This window comes from Gopherus flavomarginatus, chromosome 14 (assembly GCF_025201925.1).
Source record: "Gopherus flavomarginatus isolate rGopFla2 chromosome 14, rGopFla2.mat.asm, whole genome shotgun sequence".
NCBI lineage: Eukaryota > Metazoa > Chordata > Testudines > Testudinidae > Gopherus > Gopherus flavomarginatus.
This window is the reverse complement of record NC_066630.1, coordinates 38623252-38646251: the sequence shown is the minus strand read 5'-3', so window position 1 is coordinate 38646251 and position 23000 is coordinate 38623252. Positions and strand designations below refer to the sequence as shown.

The window sequence follows — 23000 nt, the reverse complement described above, 5'->3', positions numbered from 1 at the left end:
TTAAAGTGGTGAGTGATCCAGCACAACCTTTGATAATTTGTCCCAACTGTTGATTACACTCGCTGCTAAGGGTATGTCTACACTACCTGGATCGGCGGGTAGTGATCAACCTATCAGGGATCGATGTATCGTGTCTCGTCTAGACGCAATACATCGATCCCTGAACGCGCTCCCTGTCGACTCCAGAACTCCACCGGGGTGAGAGGTGGAAGCAGAGTCGACGAGGGAGCGGCGGCCATTGATCCCGCACTGCGAGGACGTGACTTAAGTCGATCTAAGATACTTCGACTTCAGCTATGCTATTGTCGTAGCTGAAGTTGCATATCTTAGATCAATCCCCCGCATACACACACCCTCCCCAGTGTAGACCAGGCCTTGTACAGCTTATTGTCCCGTCTAATTCTGCCAGGCTTGGGCTTGTTGAAAAACTGCGGCTGCAGTAACTATTCACAGAAATTGGACATTTCAATTGGGAGTCCTTGGAGTGTGACTGTCTTGTTACTGCCCCTCTGGGCAGTGCTCAAGTACAGCGGGCTCTGATTCTTGTCAGTCACTCCACACCACTCCTGCAATACAATTGTAATTTCTACCAATACCAGGATGTTTGAAGAGTCTGGTTTAGGCAGCTGTGTGTGGATTAATTCTTACTAACCTCATGCTGTAGCATCCATGTACAGTAAAGGCGGTGTTATCTGGCACTTTACCAACCAGAAAGCTCTAGAATTGGCATTTCTGATTTCCCTTAAAAGTCCAGTTGGTGCGGGGCCAGCAGGCTCCCTACGTGGGTCTGCATGGCTTCCCAGAAGCGGCGACCTATCCTTGCTGCTCCTTGGTGGAGGAATGGCCACGGGGACTCCCTGCACTGCCTCCGTCCCACCCTGAGTGCTGGCTCTGCAGCTCCCATTGGCTGGGAACTGCAGCTCTCATTGGCTGGGAACTTCAGCCAATGCGAGCTGTGGGAGCGGCACCTGGGGGTGGAGGCAATGTGCAGAGCTGCCTGGCCTTGCTTCTGCCTAGGAGTAGCAGGAACACGTCGCCACTTCCCAGGAGCCACCTGAGGTAAGTGCTGCCTGGATCCAGCACCCCAAAACCCCTCCCACACCCCAACCCCATGCCCTGAGCCCTGTCCCACACCCAAACTCCCTCTCTCTTTGTTAACCAGAATTTTTGACTAACAGATCACAGGCCATGGTGTTGGGAGCTGGCCTGGCTGCGTTAGGGGCCATGGTTGGGGGAAGGGTCAGGCCTGGGCGGGTTAGGGGCCATGATGGCAGGGGAGGTTCGGGGCTGGCTGGGTTAGAAGCCGTGGCGGTAGGGGAGGGTCAGGCCTGGGCGGGTTAGGGGCCATGATGGCAGGGGAGGGTCGGGGCTGGCTGAGTTAGGGGCCATGGCGATAGGGGAGGGTCAGGCCTGGGTGGGTTAGGGGCCATGATGGTAGGGGAGGGTCAGGCCTGAGTGGGTTAGGGGCCATGATGGCAGGGGAAGGTCGGGGCTGGCTGGGTTAGAGGCCATGGCGGCAGGGGAGGGTCAGACCTGGGTGAGTTAGGGGCCATGATGGCAGAGGAGGGTCAGGGCTGGCCTTTTTCCCAGCCCCCTGCCAGTCCGAGCAGCCTGCAGTGCCCTGGGAGCTCTCCTCTCAGGCTGGGGGAAGGGGTCCTCCTCCCTCATGTGCTATGCACCCCCTGCCCAGGAGGGGGAATGGCTGTTGTGTCTGCAGAGTACCAGGTGCACCTGCCTAGCCTGCAGGTTCCCACTGCCCTTGTGGAGCTGAACTCAGCAATCCTCTCCATCCCTGCCAGGTAGCCAGCTCCCCTCTAGAGGATCTTGAGAGGAGGGGCAGGCCTGACCCCCAGCCTGTGAGCTGAGCTCTGGGGCAGGTCAGTGCCCAATTCCAGTGCACACTGTAGACCTCTCCCCCTAAACCCTTCGAAACCCTCTCAAAGAGGAGCAGGCGTCTGGGCAGGGCTTGACCCACTGTCCTACTGCCAGTGCCCCTGGAGAGGGAAGGTGTCCTCCATGGTGTTACTGGCAGTGCACACACCCCAGTCTCACAGCAGAGCTAGAGAGGGAGCAACAGTCTCATTCCCAACAAAAACTGCCGCTTGCTACTGACCCCTCCGACCTCAGTTAACGGGGGTGAATTGAAATGCTGGATGCAAGTAGCAGGTAAGCTCCAGGGCTGTGCACCTCACAGGCCCACCGAGGGCTGAAAACTGCTGTGGTGCTGCTCACAGCCTGCCCCTCCTAGCGTGCGCACTGGGGAAGACGGACAGGCCATCTCAAGCGCTGCCTGTGCCGGGGAGTGTCCCTGCTGCAGGGTGGAGCAGTGACGGAGTAGCCAGCACAGCTGGAGCCCATTGCATAAAGAGCCTTTTGATTTGCGGAGTTGTTAAGCCCCATTGACAATGGCAGCCCCTCTGGCTCGCGCACTTGGCCCGCACACTGACCCTTTTCTCTTGGGCTGCACTTGGGCACTGAGCGGGGGGTTTATCCTTTCAGAGCATACTGATTGGCTGTTTTCCTTGTCATTGCTCCCTGCAGGCGTACGAGTGGGCGCTGGAGGGGATGCGACACCTAGCCTGCATCAGCATGGAGGACTGCAGCTCCCCAGAGCACTGTGCAGCAGTGATCAAGTGTTTGGAAAGCTACAAGGGACAGCACCCGGAAATCAGCGATGCCAAATTCCAGGAGATGAAAGAGCTGGCCTGTGAGCTGAAGAGCGACAAAGGGCTGAAGCAGTGGAAATTTGCCTGGTCCAAGTGCCAGGAGACAAAAGTGGTCTTTGAGAAGAAGCTAGAAGCTGCCCTGAGAACACGAAGGTCTCTGCTCTCTGAGCAGAAACCAGGTGAGGGGGAGCACTCCCGGTGTGGTGGTGAGAGCAGCTGGCTGTCCCACAGGAGGCACTCGGAGGGAGCCATCCCTGGGCTGCTTTCAGACAGGAGTCACAACGTGTCCCATTTCTACAGCAGGCCAAACCGTTCTCCTGCTTGGACCAGGGAAAAAACTCTCTCACCATCCCTGAGCAGCTCCAGGGATGTCAATGCTGGGGAAGAATTGACCTCCCACACTGCTCCCAGCATGAGTCCCTACTTGAGCAGGGTTTCTCTTGGTACAGTGGCCTGCGAGGCTCCATGCGACATGCCCGAGGACAAGCCAAACCTGGAGAGTATTTTAGAAATTCTTGAAGCGAATTCATCCTGCTCAACTGCGTCAGCCTCCAGGAGACCACCGTCCAAGAGGGTGCTGAAAAAGGCCCAAAGCTTTGATCTTCCCTGCAGTGAGAATCTGCGGTCCAGCTGCCAGAGGACTCTGAGCGAGCCGGCCAGGTACGGCAACACGGGAGTCTTCATTAAGGGGCTGGAAGTGAGCAGCACGGAGCTTGCGGACAGGACTCACACGACACGGCAGCAAGCTGCTCACAGCTGGGCTGCGCACTGCCTGCCAGAGGAGCAGAGCAGCTACGGCTCCACACCAGAGGCCAAGAGCCGGGGCAGGTAGGTGACTTCTTCTCGCAGCCCATGTGCAGGGGCCAGGCAGGCTGCGAGGGGATGGTTCTCACTGTGTCTGCTAAGGTGCAAAGCAGCACTCCTGGTGACACTGTACCAAGTGCTCTGCCGGAGCCTGCTTAATCTCCAGCACTGGGGCCAGTCTTGGGGTGGAGACAGGCCCCATGGGCTGAGGAGGCAGAGTCAGAGAGGCGCAAAAGGGAAGCTCCAGCTGGGTCAGGGAGAAGTCGCCACCTCCCACCACACGCTCTACAGCGATGCTCCCTTGCGAGGAAGGAGGGGAAAGGGTCTCTCATGGGGCAACGTCTAGGTTATTGGCATTAAAGGAGGACGACCTCTAGCCAGGCTGTGGACCCTCTGCAATGAGGTGGATATTTATTTTATTTTGCGAATGCAGAAGTGGTATGATAAAGATGTAAGAACTGGGGCACCAGTTTCCTGGGGATAAAGAAACACCAGGACAAAAGCCTCTCCCTGGTACGGCACTGGGCTCTAGGGTCCCATTTTCAACAGGGCTGACACGTCTTCTTGCAGCATTTCCCCCCGAGGGGTGCCCAGAAGGGGAAGGAGGTTAGGTTTCTGCGTGGCCTTGAACTGGAAGGCGCACACTCTGCTCAGTCCCCTCAGGGACCCAGCAGTCTGCAGAGATTGCCTGTCATGCCCGAAAACAATGGCACAGTTTCCCCATAGTGGAAGAGAGGCGAGGAAAGGGGCTGAGGATCCCAAAGTGGTTCAGGATGATGTGACGTGCTGGGGTATAATCCAGACCTGTGGGGGGTTTGTGTCCCCCCTGCCCTGTCACCTGGGGTGCCTTGCAATGCCTTGCTGGTACAGCTCCCAGCCTGGGCTGCTCACAAGCAGCCTGCCAGCATTCAGGTCACTCCCGGATGTGTCTGTGTGTAACTGCAGCCTGCCAGTCACACTCTGTCTCTCACCAGCCTTGGTTCTACTGCAGGGTGACTCCAGCTCACTCCCAGTTCTGGACTTTCCCCCAGAAATGCATGTTCTATATTGCCCAGCCCCACCCCCCTGGACAGTCCAGCTATAGCAAGGTCATTATTCTTTTAAGGGAAGAATATATACTAGCTTGTTATCTTAAGTAGAGTTACCCAGACACTTCAACTTAACCACACTGGATTAAATAAAACAATAAAACAAGTGAATTGACTACAAAGAGAGTGATTCTGAGTGAGTACCAGCAATGAGGCATAAAAGTCTGAGATGGTTACAAGAAAAAATAAAGATAAAATTCTTCCTAGTGCCTAACTGAACAAACGACATTAGATTCAAGCAAAGTTTTTCACCACGTGCTTCCCACAGCGATACTGACCAAACTCCTTGGGTCAGGCCCCCCCGCCCCCGGAGTCCAGCAGGCGGCTCCCTGTGTCTTCGCAGGGACAGCGAATGAGATGGGCAAGGAGAGAGGGGAGCCTGGGGGGTTTGCCCCTCCTTTTTAGAGGTGTTTAGTCCCTCTTTGAAAAGCATTTCAAGCTGAGCACCAGGAGCCAGGCGGCCTGCTACACAAAGGAGATGCCGTGCAGGTTCTTTGCTAAGATGCAGATCGTTCGGCCCCGGATCCCGGTTTTGGTCAAAGACTGGCCATTTGGTAGGAAATGGCCCATTAGCTTTGTTGTCCCCTGGCTGGGACGTCAGCTCGCCCCTTTGTCTGAGAGAAACTGGGTTAACCACTCCCCAGACTTACCTGGGAAACACTCGTCAGTCAGCTGATTTCAGCTTATGTCCATAACTTTACATATAATGTGGCTATAGGCGCTTTGCCATGATACTGCTGATCAGCAAGTTATGAGTTTCAAATGGCACCTCTCAGGGCATGGCTTGTACAGAGATTATTACTGTAGCATGTCAGGTGTGAACCCAGGGCTGTATTCCGTCACTTGAGGAAGGGGGCTCAGGATCTGGGTCATCCCAAAGTGGTTCAGGGTGCCCTGGTCCACTGCCAGCCCTGCCACGTACGTGCAGCATGTCTTGCTACTGCAGCAGCCAAGGCCAAAGGGGAGGATCTTAGCTGCCTCTGGCAGAGTTGGCAGACCTCCTATTCTGCCTGGCGCTCAGCTGGTAGGCTGTTCCCCTAAAGGGTGCTGAAGCTGAAGGGGAATGTCCGGGGGAAGCTGGAGAGTGCTCAGAGCAGTTCCTTGGGGCTGTGGCCGGGCAAACAACTGTTTGACTCTGTGAGGCAATGCTGGAGCTGCTGCTGGCAAAGAGGCGAAGGCTGAGGGGTGCAAGCTGGAAGGAGCAACCAGCTGGGAGTATGATCCCTGTTGAGGGCATCGGTTGCAGGGTCCTGTTGGGCTTTTTGCTGCTCCCTTCTGGATACCCACCTAGGTGCTGCTGTAAGGGAAAGGGGTGAGGATGAGGGTGAAGCAGGCAGGAAGGAATTAATTTCCCACCGAAAGTTAAATCAAAAAGCAGAAGCTTCTCAGCTAAAAGCCAACTACACCTGCCCCCAAAGGAAAGAGTCTTTCCATATCCCAGTCCCCTTGGGGTGCAGAGAAGGGACCTGCCAACACCTCTGCCCCCTGCTGGCTTGCAGCACGCAAGCCAAGCCCCCAGGCCTCAGGTTGTTAGTATCTTCCTGGCCAGGCGTGAGCATTGGTGTAGGTGGTCACAGGAGAGACATGTAGATGGGCCCACCCCACCCTGCTCGGGGCTGGGATGCCAGTGAGCAGGAAGCCATGGCTGGGTCCCCCATGGCTCTCCGGGGCACTGTTCCCACGGAGGGGCCTTTTGGATCATTCTCCCCAAGAGCAGCTTCCCATGGTCTGTATGATGCCCTCCTGCACCCCAGGGCATCCCTTTGCCTTTCTAGTCACTTGACTGTGACAGCCATCTGTCCTGGGCCAGCCCGACGGTGCTGCCCATGGCAAGGTAGGAGTGGGAGGAACCTTTCTCACAGAGGTGGTGGGGGTGTAGCAGGAAAGGCTGTTAAGACGGCTGTACTCCCTCCAACACCCCCACGTGCACGTCCAGTATCTTGCACTTTCTTACCTCCCTGTTGGTGACCAGCCTGGCATGTACTCGGAGAGCTGCTTCCCGAGGAGCCGCGCTTTCCCGCTGTCCTTCCCCGTTAGCAGGGCAGGAAACAGAATGTTTTCAAATGAAAGCAGAGATTCTGATGCCGCCCCGGCGGGCGGAGCCGAGCCCAGGCACCCCTGTGCCTGCAGAGCCTGTACCAGAGCCAGCCCCGCCAGTCTCCCCTTCCCGACTGAGATTTTCTGCCTCTGCAGCAAACTGCGGCACATCATCGACGAGATGGTGACCACGGAGCGGGAGTACGTGCGGTCTCTGTGTTACATCATCGAGAGCTACTTCCCCGAGATGGAGCGCCTGGACCTGCCCCAGGACCTGAGAGGGAAGCGAAGCGTCATTTTCGGGAACCTGGAGAAGCTCTACGACTTTCACAGCCAGTACTTCCTGCGGGAACTGGAGAGCTGCTGTAACCATCCGCTGCGCGTCAGCCATGGCTTCCTCAGACACGTAAGGCACCTGCGCCCGCCTGGCTGTCCTGCCCCTGGGCTGGGCTGTAAAAGGTGCCATTGTCTGTGCAGTCTGCTCAGACCAGGGGTTACTGCAGAGCCTGTCCCTGGGCGTCAGCCCCGGAGCCAGCCCATGTTGGACCAGGACACTGAGCTCCAGAGTAATGCCTTCGGAGCAGCCCAGGTTCCTGCTACAAGCCTCGCTCCAAAGCCCAGCTGAGCTTGCGGAGCTGGGAGGGGAAATGAATGTGCTGCTCTGGAAGGAGTTGTGTCTTGTTAACACAGCGAGCAGCTAGAGCCTGCTCCCAGGTGTGTAAGAGACACGTGGCCTTGTGATCATACAGGGAAGGAGCAGTGCACATTCAGGCAGCCAGGGCCAGTACGATAGGGTCCCCAAGGCACGGCCCAGCTGCCTCAGCAGGGGCTGGGAAGTGGGAAGGGGCCGCAGTCTGGGGAAGCATTAGCCAGGTGAGGTGCGGTGCAGGGCCCTGAGACCAGCAGAGCCATGCATTGGACCCTATACCCGAGGGAGCCACGAGACCTGCCCTGGGCTGATTTCCTAGGCTCTGCTGTGTGCTCACTACTTACGCTGCCCTTTTCACACCTCTCGGCATTTTCTGTCCATTTAATGAACTTCTCTGCCCTGCAGACACACAGCCCGTGGTGTTCCCCAGGACGCCCGACCCGGGGGTGATGGCTGGGCTGGGCTCCCAGACCCACAGGCTTCCTAAGGCCTGTTGCCTGGCTCCTGCAGTATGGGAGGGAATAGGAGCTTTGTACACTGGCCTGCCCTGAAAGCTCCATCTGGGGCCGGAGGGCAGAGCAGAGAACACTTCCTGGCCACTTCCTGCAGGCCAGGGCCCTGGAGCACAGTAGGACAATCCAGGCTTGGGGACCGTAATGTGGACATGGCCAGGGGACTCTCATCAGTTCTGCTGAGAGCTCCAGTATGGCCTATGCTGGCTTTACCGATGTTATGCCCACCGTCCCAGCACAAACCATGGGAGAAGCAGGCCTGTTGGCCCCTTCCTGCTCAGACCTAGGCCTGGTTCTGCTCCTAGTTCACCAGCAAAACCACCTCCAGGCAACAAATCCTCAGGGCTTGTGAGCGGAGGCGGCCAGTGTGCAGCAGGCAGCTTGCGCTCCAGGCAGCTCCGCCGAGACTGGGGAAGAGCAGATGCTGCATTTTTCTCCCCTTGTCCCTGACTATTAAGGGACATTTCCAGGGCAGCAGGATCTTTGCTCTTTAGACCCATCAGCCCCTGTGACTCATGCTCCATTTGTGATGTCAGCTGGGGAAGGAATTGCAGGAGCAGGTGGTCTCTCAGGGTACGTCTACACGGCGATTAGACACCGCGGCTGGCCCGTGCCAGCTGACTCAGGCTCCCGGGGCTCATCTTGCGGGGCTGTTTAATGGCCGTATTGACTTCCAGGCTTGGCTTGGAGCCTGGGCTCTAGGAGCCCCTGAGGTGGGAGGGTCCCAGAGCTCAGGCTGCAGCCTGAACCCAGAAGTCTAAACTGCAATTAAACAGCCCATTAGCCTGGGAGCCCAAGTCAGCTGGCATGGGCCAGCCATGGGCTTTTAATTGCAATGTAGATATACCCCAAGTACAAAGATCCTCGACTCTTGGGTGCGGCTTTAATAATGAAGCACAGTGCGGGAGAGGGGCAGGGAGCCTTGGCTCTAAAGCAGGGTTGTGGCAGGACAGCTTGTTTCCCTCTCCACCAGGCCGGGAACACCAGCTGCAGTGTCTCTTTACAGTCATGTTCAGCCGTCGCTGTAAGGGTCTGCAGGCCATACAGCCCACAGGGACTCCCAGGCAAGGGGCAGAAGGAAGATCCTGGGGGGGAACCAGCGAACAACCCTGTCTGCCATAATGCTGACATGGAGTTGAAGGAGGTACCCAGGGCTCCTGGCGAGGTCCCAGGAATCCGTAGGGAGAGTCGTCCTCCCCAGTTCCCATGTGCACAGGCCCAGTGTAGCCAGTTAAAGTCCGGGGCCCCGGGGGAGTTGGTTTGCAGACTCTCTGCAGCAATTCTCTGCAAAGGAAACGGGATCACTTGACAACAAGGGCTGGCATTAACTCGGGTGACAGCCACAGTCCCGGACTGTGCAGGGGCCCTTCAGGGGTGTTTGTTTCTGTTGCAGAAGGATCAGTTTGGGATGTACGCATTATACAGCAAAAACAAACCCAAATCCGACTCGCTGCTGGCCAGCCACGGGAACACATTCTTTAAGGTAAATCCCCTGTGCCCTCAGCCCAGATCAGGGCTCCATGGTTCATTGGGGTTGGGATTGGGTCCCTCCCTCGTCTGCTTAAAGAAACCTAGCCCCTGTTCAGGACACAGGGTGCTGTCTCTGTGCTGGGTGCAGGGAACGGGTCTCCTGGAATTGCCTGGCTCACACAGGATGAGGAGCCAAGTGGGAAGGGGGCTGAAATGCAGAGTACGCTGCCTTGGAAAGGTGTCCTGCAAACAACTGATTCCCAGGGCCGGTGCAATCCCTAGGCGAACTAGGCGGTGGCCTCGGGCGCTAAGTGGTTGGGGGTGCCAAAAAGCAGTGCCCTGGCTTGGCAGGGAGGAGCCGCCTTCCAGTCGCACCGGAGAGCCAGAGCATCGGCTTGCAGGGGCAGCGAGTCCCAGCCATGGAGGAGCCGGCGTGGCTCAGGGGGCCAGCAGCCCTGCAAAGGCGATGGCGCCCCCACCCCTCCTGCCCAGGCTGCAGCCTGGCGCCCCTCCCCCCCGGGGGGCTCCTGCAGGCTGCTGCAGATGCATGCGGGTGCCAGCCCCCGTGCGCCCCCTGGCTCCTCCCTCGCCGCCCTCAGGCTCTGCGACTCCTGGGAGTGTGAGCGGCTGCCGCTGCTGCCCCTTCCAGAGCAAGCTCTGGGCCCTTTGCCTCAGTGGTGGCGGCAGCTCACATGCCCGGGAGCCGCAGAGCGTGAGCACAGCGAGCGGGAAGCTGGGGGACATATGAGGGCCGCTGCCCACATGCATCCGCTGCAGCCTGCAGGAGCCCCCGGGGGGGCACCGGGCCTCAGCCTGGGCAGGAGGGTTGGGGGGCGCGGCTGCTCCCTGCTAGCAGCACCGCCGCCTTTGCAGGGCTGCTGCCCCCTGCGCCGCGCCGGCTCCTCCAAGGCTGGGGCTCGCTGCTGCCGCAAGTGGGACGCTCTGGCTCTCTGGTGCCTCCGGAAGGCGGCTCCTCCCTGCCGAGCTGCTGCAGCAGCCCAAGCCCGACAAAACCAGTGAGTGGACTCGGGGCGGGGGCCGCTGGGGTGGGGTGGGGAGGGGAGGGCTTGCGGCGGGGCTGTGCACCCTCCAGGGGAGTTCATGGGGGTGGGGAGGGGAGGGCTCGCAGCGGGGCTGTGCACCCTCCAGGGGAGTTCAATGGGGCGGGGAGGGGGAACCTGGTCAGGGGAGCAGCCCCTGGGCACTGCTGGCCCCTGGGCAGGTTGGCCCCTAGGGTCTGTCAAGGCTCATTGGGATTTGCCCCTCAAGGAACGGATGTGCAAGGGGGGAGGGGGGGGCACAAGGTGGAAGTTTTGCCTAGGGTGCACAGTATCCTTGCACCGGCCCTGCTGCTTCCTCCTTATTAATTCCTCTGCACGTCCTGGCTCCGTTCCTTCCCGTAGCTTACAAACCCTAGTGAGCAGGAGGCTCCGGTGGAGAACGTTTGGCAAACTCAGCGATCCGTTAGTCCCAGCCCCAGGGCTTGGGGCAGCGGAGGCCTTGCCGCTCCCCAGGAATAGCAGCTGCTCACACACACCGCTCTGCTGATCAGCTTTCTCGGGGGGTCTCAGTTCAAGCAGGTACAACTGGGGGATAAAATGGATCTCGCCTCCTACCTGCTGAAACCCATCCAGCGCATGAGTAAATACGCCCTGCTGCTGAAGGACCTGATCAAGGAGTGCAGCGAGGCCCAGGAGCAGGAGCTGGGCTACCTCCGAGCAGCAGAGGAGATGGTGAAGTTCCAGCTTCGGCACGGCAACGACCTGCTAGCCATGGACGCCATCCGAGATTGTGATGTATGTGCGGGGCCCTCTCCCTGGACAGGGGGTTCATTCTTCCCTCCACGTGCACACCCAGCCCCCGGCAGATGCTGGGACTTGCCCCGTAGCACCATATGGGGAACAGGATCCCAAAGCCCACTTGGGCCTTGCAGAGGACAAGGCCTTGGGAGGAGGTGCTGAGCCCCTTATGCTGCGGTCAAGGACTCCATGAGTTGAGGGTTGCTGCGAAGTGGGACTCTCCCATTGGCACAGGCATTCCCCCTCCCCAGGGGCGGCAGCAAAGACCATGGAAGAATTCTCCTGTCAGCCTCGCACTGTTCACATGGGGACTTAGGGCAGCTTAACTGCCTCGCTCAGGGCAGACGCTGACCTCATTTTGTAGTGTAGACCAGGCCTGAGCTGTGTCATCAAGTCCTGGCTGAGTGCAAGGGGTTGTGCCCTGTTTAGTGGCTGTGATGCCATCCCTGCTTGCTGGCCAGTGGAGCAGATCCCAGGCCGAGCTGTCTGTGGGTGGAGACAGGTGCCGACTACCACCCACAGAACCACCTCCCAGAGCTTGGGTCTGAGCTCAGCCGCTCTTCCTCGCAGGAGTGCTGGGGGCAGGGATGGACACGGCTTGTGGTGCCGTGGGGGAGGTTCTGGCCAGAAGGGGTAGGCATTACCATTCATAGGGTTTGCTGGGCTCCACCCATCTCTCCAGTGACCTACTAACCAGGGCCGGCTCTACCAACCCGAACTGCCGAAGCAAAAAAAAACCGCCTGGACTGTGTTGCCCCAAGGCTGGAGGGAAGAGGCAAAGCCACCCCTTAGCATGTGCCGCCCCTTAGCATGTGCCGCCCCAGGCACGTGCTTCCTCCACTGGTGCCTGGAGCCGGCCCTGCTAGTAACAATCTGTCACAGAGTCCCAGCGTCTGCGCCCCAGTCTGCTGGGAGTGCCCCTGTAGTGGGCCGGGCCCCAAAGCCCCTCACCATTCCACCGGGGCAGACTGAGAGACTGGGCTGTTGGCACCAGTGACCACATCTCTCTTCATGGCTCCCTGCACCGAATCCAGCCCAGCCAGACTCCTGCGAGAGATCTGTGCTGTCCCCCATCAGGGCGCAGTGCTCTCAGTGAGTATTCACAGCGAGACAGGCAGCCTCTCCAAACCACGGTACCACTGACTGGTCACCTGGCCACAGAACCTGAACGCACTGGAGTTAGCTCAGATAGGCAGGAGTTAAGCCATAGTCCACCCTGGCTAAGCCAGCGCCACGATGGGCCAGCCAAGCTGCGGTGGACTCATCTCTGGCTCTCTCCCGTCATCTGTTTGTCTTCCCAAGTTCACACTCCTGAGTCCCCCCCAAAAAAACCCCTTCTTCCAGTCACCTGACACCCTGTTCTCCAGCTCAGTTCCCAGTCCCACCTGCTGGGGTTTCCTGCTCATAGGTGTTGATCATTCAGACCTTGGGCCGTCTCTTTGTCTTACTGGACCCTGGGTTGATTTGGGTTCCTTACTGACTCTCTTCATTCCCTCCCAGACAGGGAGGTGACACTCACACCTCCTGTGCTTGTCCAGGCGCACTGTTAACTCTTTTACACCCGCTGGATAGCAATGCAACATGCAGAGGGAAACTGAGGCTTGCCCTCGGCATCATACAAATACTGCAGAATATTCCCACATCTTCACACATTCCCCCTCGATACGGGAGAGAACGGGCCCTGGCGGGTACTTCCAGACTTGCCATGCAAGTGGCTGGCAGCCCGGACTTGTGCAGGGGGACAATAACCCAAGCAGAAGGCCGGCCAGGCCTTGGTACTGCGGCTTCCGGGCACTTAAATCCTAGTTAGAGGACTCAAGTGGTGCTCTGTGGGGTGCATGTTGCCCCTCGTGACCTGGATCTCCCTTGTGTTCCTGGGTGAAGCAAGGAAGGTTCCTCTTTCAGTCTCCCCATCTTTCCCTCTGCAAATTTCCTTCCTCTGCCATATCTGGCTGCAGTGTCTCACCAGCAGCCGGGGACATGGGGACCAGGCTGCCTCAAGCATCAGGTCCCTGCTCTCCCCACACAGTCCTGCCCTCTGCAGCTGCTTGTCTGCTGCAGTCAAGGCAGTGCTGTGTGCTGGGCATCAGTCCCAGCCGGTTCAGCTGTGGGCTCTGCTTTACTGGGCTGGCGTTCCCTGTGGCCAGGTGAACCTCAAGGAGCAGGGGCAGCTGATGCGGCAGGACGAGTTCACCATCTGGCTGGGCCGCAAGAAGTGCCAGAGACACGTCTTCCTGTTTGAGGACCTGATTCTCTTCAGCAAGCCCAAGAGGATCGAGGGCGGCTTCGACGTGTACATCTACAAGCGCTCGTTCAAGGTCAGACTGCCTCTGCGGCGTGCTCCACACAACAGCGCCTCCTGGGGGGCGTTCTTGGGCACACTCTTACTACTGCCTGTCACCTGTATTGCGGGAGCCCCTCGGAGCCCAGACCTGGGCCAGGACTCCCCAGTGCCAGGCACTGTACAGACGCAGGGCAGAGCGATGGCCCCTGCCCAGGCAGCTCACGGTGTAGCAGACAAGCTCCAGAGGGAGACGATATGCGTATGGCCCCGTGTTCCCTGCTGGGCCAGGGCTGGCAGGGCACTGCTGTGCTGCTGGAGAGGGCTGCCCCAGCGTTGGGGTGGGGGCTCCGACAGTGCCATGACTCTGCTGCTGCACTGCCAGGCGAGAGGAGGCTGGGCCTCAGTAGCCTTCACCATGAGGGTCATGCAGGCCAGGGGGCTGAATTCTCTCGGCGTCTCCAGGGATGTGCTGGAGGGCAGGACGTGTTCCGCAGCATGGGCTGGGGGCGCGATCCAGGACAGATCCGTGGCCCCACCTTCCCAGCGCCCCCATAGCCCCTCCCCCCGTGCCTTCTAGACATCGCGTGTTCCCTCTCCCCAGACGGCAGACATCGGCCTGACGGAGAACACCGGGGACAGCGGCCTGCGCTTTGAGATCTGGTTCCGACGGCGGAAGTCCAGCGATACGTACGTCCTCCAGGCCAGCACAGCGGAGACCAAGCAAGTCTGGACCAAGGACATTGCCAAGATCCTGTGGCAGCAGGCCACCCGCAACAAAGGTGCGGCCCCTCCCCATGGGACCTCCATCCCTTGGGGGCTCCCTGGGTCCCTGCTCTCCACACTGACCCAGGGAACCTGGGAGCTTTGGGAAGCCACTTTGCCACGTGCGATGGGGAATGATGACACTCCCATGCTCTTTCCCTCGGTTGATTGTACCGCACGACTGTGTCCCACTCACTGTGCTGCCCAGGCTGAGGGACAGAGACTTGCCAGGGGTCACTCAGCAAATCGGTGGCCGAGCCAGGTGTGACAGCTCCCCAGGTCTGTGCTACACCCCAGCTTCTAGGCAACCTCCTGGAGGAGCCTCCTCTGCGTACCACACACACACACACACACCCTGGGTCCCACTCTTCCTTCAGAGCAGGATCCGCGTCCGCACTGTCCAAGCCTGAGCTGGGCTTCACACCAGGAACTCGGTCCAGCAGGTTCAGCTGAGGAGGATCTTTCACACCCGAGTGATGTGGTTGTACTGACCTAATTTCCTAGTGTCGTCCTTAGCCTGCCCTAAGAGCAGCCATAATCCCTTCCCCCGCACTGGTAGCAATGCAAAGCATGCAGGAAACTGAGGCACACATAAGACTATTACAATAAATTCCCAACACGAGAACTCGCGTCTCCTGAGTCCTAGGGCAATGTCCCTTCCAGGAGGCCGCGCAGGCTCCCTATGCTTGGGCTTGCAGGGCAGCACCCATCTCCCCCAGGCATGCAGCTGAAGACCCTCCATTCAGAGCCTGACCCCGCACTTGGCCCTGGCCAGAGTTCCCAGTCCTGGTGGGGCTCACTCACTTGTTTGCCAGCTCTCTCAACAGAGCGTCCCGCGAGCGGTGAGCGGCAGAGGAGCCGAGCCCGGCCGTTGCCTCGCTAGCAGAGATCCAGCAGCCTGCGGGGTTGCTGTGGGCTCGGGGCCCAGGGGCTCAGTGCACTTTCCTCTGTGCTGGAGAAGGGGGAGAGCCTGCAGTTTACTCTATGCTCCGCTGCTGTCTCCTCAGAAATCCGCAGGCAGGAGATGGTGTCCATGGGGGTAGGGAACAAGCCGTTTCTCGACATCACGCCCAGCGAGGCAGCTATCAACGACCGCGCCATCGATTACATCATGAAGGGCAGAGGTAGGTGCCAGCCCCGTTGCCCCTCCGCCCAGAGCCAGCGTGCAGGGCTGACGCTCATGGCTTTGTTTTGTGGCAGGAGCTCGGACGAGGGCCTCCATTGCGGTGTCTCTGTTTGACCACTCCAACCCTTACAAGAGAACCCAGACGCCACTCTCCGCGGGCAGCACCCCTTCCTCCTACAGCCCGTCCTCCTCCTCCCTGCTTGGGCCCCTCAACCTGCACGTGTACCTGGAGCAGACCCTGCTGCCGGGCGTGCTGGCCCCCGGCCGCCCCTTCCACGCCGGCGCCTGCATCGAGGAAGATGAGCAGGAGCACGAGACCAGCAGCCAGCCTTCGCTGAGTACGTCTGAGCGGACAGCCGCTGGGCGCGCAAGGAGCCCCTCTGCTGCCTGGACAGCCAGAGCGCAGAGCCCTGTCGCAGCCTGTTCCTCACCCAGCTCCCTCACCACTGGGCCGGGCCCCTGGGCAGGGCAGAGCGCATGCAGACCAGCCCAGGGCCCTGCCTACATGATCTCCCATGGGCCTGTCTCCCTCTGCCCCCGTTTGCTGGGGGGCTAGGATGGGCCCCAGTTCACAGCCAGTGCCCCGTGCGGGGACTGTCCCCCAACCCCTCTGCCATCCCCCCTCCCTGTGTGCATTGGACATGAGACTGTTGGTGTTTCGTGGTGGCTGTTTTCCCAGACCCCAAGCGCGGCTCTGCTGGCTTTAGGCAGGGTCCTGGGCTCCCTCGCGCTCTCAGTCCGTGGTGAACCCTTTTCTCTGCAGCATCCCTGACCCCCCTTCCTGCAGGAGCTGGTGGGGAGACCACCCCCCACCCCTTAGAGCTCCACATGTCACGTCTGCAGAGCTCGCCTGCGCCACACGCCAGCGAGTGGAGCTATCTGCTGCCCACGGGGAGTGGGCAGCAGGACACTCCTCCCTTCTGCCATCAGGGAGTGGGGAGCCCTCGGCACAGCAGCCCTTGTGCTAGTGCGCCCAGCTCAGTTGAGATACTTGCAGGAGGAACCTGCAGCCTGCTCTGGCATGTTCGCAGGGTCATCATCTGAACCAGCGGCTCTAAAGCAGGTCACCTTTGTCACTGGGGGGGATAAAGCAGGAGCTCTCAGACAGGCCTGGGGTCTGCACTGGGGCCAGTGCTGCTCTGCTAGGGAAGAAGTGGATCCATATTACCTGGCCTTCATCACCATCCCCTCACTCACATTTCTCCTCACAGCCCAGCGAGGCAGAGCGGGGCCGTTAGCCTGGGAGAGACCACGTGGCTTGCTCAGGCTCCCCCAGATCAGGAACTGAACCCAGGGCTCTAGTCCCCCACTGTTGTCCTGTCACTAGACCCCCCTGCCATGCCCAAGGCCCCCCTGCCAAGCACCGTTCAGCCCAGAGTGCTTTTCGCACGTATAAACTGGGACTACTTGCCCCCAGCCAGAAGGCAGCCACTCTGAGTAACTCATTAGCAGCACACAGCTATGTGGGGCAGAGTCTAGAGCGAGGTGGATCATCTCCTGTTGACATGTGGGGGGGAGATGTACGGAGGGAGAAGTGCCATGGGGCTTTTAATCACCCAAGGGCCCACAGCTCCCTCCCTCGCGCCTTCCAAAGGCCCCCTCCCTGCTCGGCTCATGCTGAAACCCACCCCCTACCCCCGCTGAATCCCCAGTGCTGTGTCCTACAGCCCCCTTGGCCGTGAGCGGTAGCTAGGCCTGCAGGCAGCCTGCCCTGAGGTGGTGTGGCTATGGGCTGCACAGACAGTTGCGCCACGGAGCCTGGTGTGTGCAGCCTGGGATTAACTCGGGTGGCTTCTCCTGGTCCCTTACGGGTGGTTCCTGCCCTCTCTCCTCCCAGCGACGGAGAGCTCTGAGTCCTCCCAGTGCATGTCGGGCAGTGGCTCCAGTGGCTCCGACAGCGGCTGTGTCTCCGGCGTCCCCCAGGAAAGCTTCTGTGACGACGTGGGCTCGCCGGTGTACCCGCCGCTGGGCTCTCGGCACAGCTCCACGCTCACCTCCCCGCTGGACGAGAACCCCAAATTCGCTAAAAGCCAGTACCGGTCTGCGGTGAGTTAAAGCAGCTGCAGCCCCCACATGCCCTGCCTGCCGTTCCAGACAAACCACCGCGGCACAGGCAGAGCAAGAGGTGCTGCGCCTGCGTGACCCAGGGCGGGGACATGGGATTTCCTCCCGCCCAGCTGGGTGGCACAGCGCATGTTGCCTCCAGAGAACCAGGCTTGACCCCCCAGCGCTGTGGGATCCTGACAAAGCAACTGGATGCCGCCCTGAGGAGGGAGCTGCCGTGCCAGCCCTGGCAGCATGTCTGTGCCATTTGCAGAGGGTAGTTGGCCATGCCTGGGCATCAGCAAGCACCTTTCAGCTGCTGCTATGCAGAGTAGTGGTGCTTCGGAGGTGTTCCACGGCTCCTTTCCCAGGGAAGGGCTGGGTGTGCTCCGTGGGGGCCAGGATGAAGGAGCCCTGGGTGGGACACTCATGAGTTTGAATGTTCTGTTACTGTGTCTCCTTGGCATCCCTCTGACTTGCCAGGCCTTTACTCTTCCCAGCCTAGTGAGCTGGTGTCCTCTAACGCTGGCTCTTCTCCTCTGCAGACAGCAGGCCCGGTCACCGTGAGCCCCTCGACAGTCGTGTGAGCCCCTCTGCACAAGGGTTCTGCCTGAAGACACAGAGCTGTAAGTAGCCGCCGGGGGGGCTCAGGGCTGGCCGGGTTTGGCAGCCGTGCCCTGCGCCAGGAGAATCTCAGCCCTGGCTCCCATGGCATGCGGTGCTGCTGGCTAACCCCAGAGATTGGGCCCAGCTGCTTACAGACACGTTGCAAGGTCTGGCTCCCAGCAGCTGAGGCGATGTGTAATGGAGTCCTTACTGAGGACACGGGGCACTAGCTCGGGTCCGTTCTCGGTGCCACTGGCCCAGTGAGGATCCTGAGGCTGGCTTTGACCCAGCCATCTAGCCACTAGCCTGTCTCCCGTTTGCCAACAGCCTGCTGCACACCAGTGCCTCTGCCTTGGCGCTGGGCGTCAGCCATGTTCCCCCAAGGCTGCTGCTAGCTCAGTCTCCGTGTCTGTCCCTGAGGAGACAGGGCCTCATTAGCAGAGTTCGTTAGGAAGGCCAGCCCCTGCTAGAACATCACCTGAGCCATGGCCTCGTTCTGCCTGTCTGCCCTGAGGCTCCCGCTCAGCTCTGCACTGTCGCTGGGGGACTGCAGCTGTCCTGCAGAGGCAGGGTTGGGAGGGCGGCCGCACATGGGACTGCAGGAGAGCTCCACTGACGCGGACCCACACGGCCTGGGGAGAGCAGCCGAAGGGGACTCACTCCTGAGCCAAAGTGTCTCTGAGAGCAGCCGACACAAACATGGCCCCAGTCCTTCCCCGGGTGGAGTGCAGCAAGCCTGACCATTGCCTGGGACTGTGTTCCAGGTCTGATCGCTGCTTCCACTGAACCCACGGAAGAGTCCACGTGTCTGACCGGCACAAGGAGACTGCCGGCCTTCCTGGAGATGGTCAAGCACAACCACAGGCTCCTCAAACCAAGAACTGGCGCTCGACTGGGGAGCGCCCCAATTAGCCCCGTTAACTCGACCCCATCGCTGGTGCGTTGGAGGGGCAGTTAGTCCTTGATAAATGTGTTAACAAGTAACATAGCAATTTGCAAAGCGAGAGTGTTTTGGAAGCTCTGGACTGTACAGATTTTGTTACTCGTTCTGTTCTTCGTGCTGCACAGTTTATAGCATTTATGGAAGGGCTTGAGGAGGAAACGAGGTAATCAATAAAAGTAGCGTCGTTTGGGCTGCCTGCTGCGCTGCCGTGCGAGAGTGACGGCCTCCCCTCGGGCTTAGCTTATCCGAGTGCAGCGATAATTTATTTCCTTGGTGTAACCCTTTCGTTTTACTAAAACCAGGTTCATTGTTACTTCAGGTGCTTGCAGTACTGAGCTGCTCCCTGCCTTAGTACCACCATCAGCTGTCAGTGTCTGCCACCTCCCTGTGTGGCTGCTGGGAATATCGACATCCCAGTGGGCAGCAGAGGTGTGTGCCAAGGGCCTGAGTGGGGAGCCCCCAGCACAGCAGAGATGCAGGTCAAAGGCGACGGCAATGGAAGCAGTCCTGCAGGGTACAGCAGGACAACCCAGTATGTTCTCCTGGCTCTGCAGCACATCTGGGTGTAGAGAACATGCTGTCCTGGCCCCGCTTAGCTGCTGTCTTGGGGGCAGACCACACAGGCGGCAGCCTGGGCCTGCTGCTAAAATCAGCCCAGCATCTAACAGCACGAGGCGTAAGTGGCAAAGTCAGCAGTGTGGAGAGGCTGTTGCAGAAGGAAAGAGGACGTGCCCAGGGTAGATGGGTGGACATGGAGTATGATGGCTTAGAACTGTTCTATGTTCTAGTCCCAGTCAGATACCCAGCCCTAGCATGTAGTAGCGTTAATCAAAGCAGCACTGGCCAGAGCCCATGTCTGAGTACAGCAGCCGTCGAGTGTGTGGAGCCCAGATTATTATGCCACTGAAACAGTAAAGGCCCCAGCTTTAATTTAGTGTAATTCCAGTAGAGACCCAACCTTTGCCTGTATGTGATGCGCCCCTTGGGACAGTCAGTAATGTTTGAGCTCCTTGGTAGGTGCGGTCAGGAAAGTTTGGGCTTGTTTGGCTTGCAAGACTTTCATTTAACGTGTAGATGGGGAAATGCAAACCTGCTGTCGGAGAGCATGTTTACTTACAGCTTCTTCGCTTGCTGCAAACCTTTATCCCTCAGCTTTCGCAACACGCACACACATCACACTTGGCCTTAAGGATAGTAGGGAGCAGCAACCATGTAACTGGTGTCTCCGCAGAGCTGTTGGTTTTGGTCCATTGACAGTTCACTGCTTCCCAGGCTCATGAATGCTAAACCTCATGGTCTCCCATTTAGCCTTTGCATATTAGCCCTGTTCCTTTGCCTTTGGAAAGCCGTGTAATGTACATGTGACACTTCTTTGATGTTCTTTTAAGAAGCTGACACTTTTTCAGTCTTATTCCTTCTTAGATTGCAAAATGGAAGATGATTGACATTTTTTATACAATGCGGGGTAAACAATTGGCCAGGCAAGGTTTTAAAACCTATTGTGTAAAAATCTCTAGCTAATTCTAAGCTTTGTGCGTCAACCAGTGCTAGCGAATACCACTAACGAGGGAAAGACGTTAAACCAAGGGGGACATGGAAGTACCATTGTGACCAATTTCTGAAGTTCCTGTTAAAGAGGTTTCTGCATTGCTGGAAGAATCTTTAGAAATGTTCAGCTGCCACCTGGTTTGCCAGGATTTGACTTCACGACCTAATAAAGGTTATTTTCTTTGTATGAGGTTGATTTGTGTTGCATATTCCTGTTGGAGACGAGAGACGGGAAGCTGGATGTGGAATGCACGCTGTCACGCAGCCACGGGATCGGTGCTACAGCCCCTCCACCCCCCAGTTTTGGAACAGTCCAAGGGGGGGTCTCACTCTTCCTTCAGGGTAGGCCACATGGTCTCACCACCTCCTAAGCCTGAGCCTCGGGGGTGTCAGTTTTCCTTCTTCATGCCAGAAGCTCTGTCCAGCTGAGAGACATGTGCACTCTTCAGGGATTCAGGCACCCCAGCAAGTATTTGCAGTGACACTCAAGCAGCGTTGGCCAACCAGTCGGGTTTAAACTGGAACACAGCATAAGAAGGCTTCAGGTTAGCACTGAAAAATGGAGGTTAAAGCATGGTCCATTCTCCTACAGCCAAGCTGTTCAGGCTCGCTCTGTCTCACCTCCATAGGACATTGCCAGGGGCGAGCCCGCAACCCCCTCCACCACACATACCCGGGCTTTTCTCTCAAGCTGGGGTCTGTGCCCAGCTTTCCTGCTGAGAGCTGGGGGAAATCCTCCTCCCTTTGGGGCACTGGTCGCTAGGTGTCATAGCCCAGTGAGTGGTTTTTCCACTGGCTACTTGGATTTTTTATTGATGGGGGGAGGGAGGCTCACCCTTTTTTAAAGACCCGTTTGGGCGCAGATAAGTAGGCGACATACGTACCTACATTTCCCAGTCTTCCCGGAGAACAAACAACTCTCCCCCTCCATGGGTAATAATGCAACATAGAGGGGAAAATGAGGCACACATGATGTCATTAAAAAAAATTAGCAAATTCCCACTTCATCACACATGCACATTAGACAGCAGCAGGCACTGTCCCTTGCTATACAGCTGCAGCTGAGGCCGATGTGTGCTCCCATAAACGCTGTGAACAAAGGAATACGCCAAAACATTACGGCAGGTCTGAGCCGAAAGTAACATTTTCCACCCATAGCAGGACGGGGGTGAAGTGGGTTTACCTGGCTAAACTACTTGTGCTCTAATGCACAGGACCAGCGTTGCTTGAATGCGCGTTTTCAAAGTTCTCATTTTTACATAGTGTCAGACTGGGAAGGATGCTCCAAAGAGCTAAAAACAGGGTATCAAATGACTGCTGGGGGGAAACCTTCTGCCTGCGTTTAGAGACAGCCTGTCCTGGTCCTAGCAAAGACTGTTCTCTGATGACAGTGTTTCCCCCCCAAAGCCTGATGTTAAGCAAACAAGCTGGTGCGTGGTTAGAAAATTCTTCACACACTAGTTTGCCCAACTGGAGTCAGGTCACAGATCTGTTCAGTGGAGGCATCTCAAGTTGTTTATTGGCCTCATCTGTTCCCTAGAGCCCCCAGGGCTCCTCTGCCAAGCCACGTGCCTGGCAATCACTCGTGTAGCCAGAGGTCGGATATTGCCACACACGAAACAGGTCATTACATTAGAGCACGTTTGTGACAGTATCTGCCATCGTTACTATGCGTTGTGGTCAAGGTGAGAGTGGTGCCAAGCAGCAGTGTCAGCATGGGGGGGGGGGGAGGTGAGAGAGACACACATATAATAAAACCAACAGGCTGTGATCACATCTGTTCTGTTCCACCCACACAAGGAGAGCTGAGAGGCTGGTGTCTCTCCTGGGACAGTCACAGGCGTTCAGACGCCTGAACTCGCACGTCTTCTTTTTCAACTGGTTTTGTTTCTGATAAATTTAACCTAATTCTGAATTTCCTGCTTCTTTTGGGGGTTAGTTGGTTGGTTTGCGTGAACTAAAAGCTTTGTGTAAGGTTTTTCTAATGCTTGTTACTAGTTCTCTCATCCTTAATTCACCTTAGAACGGCTTTTTAGCTGGGACCTGTATAACCTTCCACATAGGTAATGTATGCTTTACCAGCTGAGCTGTCAGACGCAAGGACAGACATTTCACAGCGAGAAACGTTTAGGTCAAACTTTATTAAAGCTCCTGTAACTTATTTTCCCAAGCCAAAATATGCGATGGATTTGGAATACCCTTTCTTCAGCAGCAAATCAATGCAGTGGCTGTACTTCCATGCAAATGGCAGCGTAAACTGAAAGGAATAATCAAACTGTTACTCATCAGCCATAATACAGAGCAGTGAAACATGAGCATGTAACAGCGTCACAGAATTATAGGCCTGGAGGAGACCTTGCAGATCATCTAGTCCAGTCCCCTGCATTCAGGGCAGGACTAATTAGGTAGACCATCCCTGACAGGTGTTTGTCTAACCTGCTCTTAAAAATCTCCAATGATGGAGATTTCACAACCTCCCTAGACAATTTATTCCAGTGTTTAACCACCCTGACAGCTAGGCAGTATTTCATAGTGGCCAACCTAAACCGCCCTTTCTGCAATTTAAGCCCATTGCTTCCTGTTCTGTCTTCAGAGGTTAAGAAGAACAATTTTTCTCCCTCCTTATAACAACCTTTTATGTACTTGAAAACTGTTATGATGTC

The 23000-nt window shown here is 57.6% G+C and overlaps 2 protein-coding genes across 9 annotated transcripts in view; one reads left to right on the top strand and one right to left on the bottom strand.

The window, feature by feature from the left end:
* PLEKHG4 (pleckstrin homology and RhoGEF domain containing G4) overlaps nucleotides 1-20524 on the top strand; it is a 165290-nt gene extending 144766 nt beyond the window's left edge. For both annotated transcript variants that reach the window (XM_050923147.1, XM_050923146.1), the window contains 11 exons: nucleotides 2542-3494; nucleotides 6752-7001; nucleotides 9150-9239; nucleotides 10798-11022; nucleotides 13173-13343; nucleotides 13911-14088; nucleotides 15079-15195; nucleotides 15272-15535; nucleotides 17035-17243; nucleotides 17786-17866; nucleotides 18611-20524. In XM_050923147.1, the coding sequence (XP_050779104.1) occupies nucleotides 2542-3494; nucleotides 6752-7001; nucleotides 9150-9239; nucleotides 10798-11022; nucleotides 13173-13343; nucleotides 13911-14088; nucleotides 15079-15195; nucleotides 15272-15535; nucleotides 17035-17243; nucleotides 17786-17827 (2499 nt within the window). In that variant the 3' untranslated portion in view covers nucleotides 17828-17866; nucleotides 18611-20524. The remainder of the gene's footprint in view (nucleotides 1-2541; nucleotides 3495-6751; nucleotides 7002-9149; nucleotides 9240-10797; nucleotides 11023-13172; nucleotides 13344-13910; nucleotides 14089-15078; nucleotides 15196-15271; nucleotides 15536-17034; nucleotides 17244-17785; nucleotides 17867-18610) is intronic.
* Nucleotides 20525-22493: 1969 nt separating this feature from the next.
* The window catches only part of KCTD19 (potassium channel tetramerization domain containing 19), a 55959-nt gene continuing 55452 nt past the window's right edge, over nucleotides 22494-23000 (bottom strand). For 6 of the 7 annotated variants that reach the window (XM_050923150.1, XM_050923157.1, XM_050923152.1 and 3 more), the window contains one exon: nucleotides 22494-22594. In XM_050923150.1, coding sequence (XP_050779107.1) covers nucleotides 22496-22594 — 99 coding nt within the window. In that variant the 3' untranslated portion in view covers nucleotides 22494-22495. The remainder of the gene's footprint in view (nucleotides 22595-23000) is intronic. The other variant, XR_007769377.1, reaches the window with a different exon arrangement.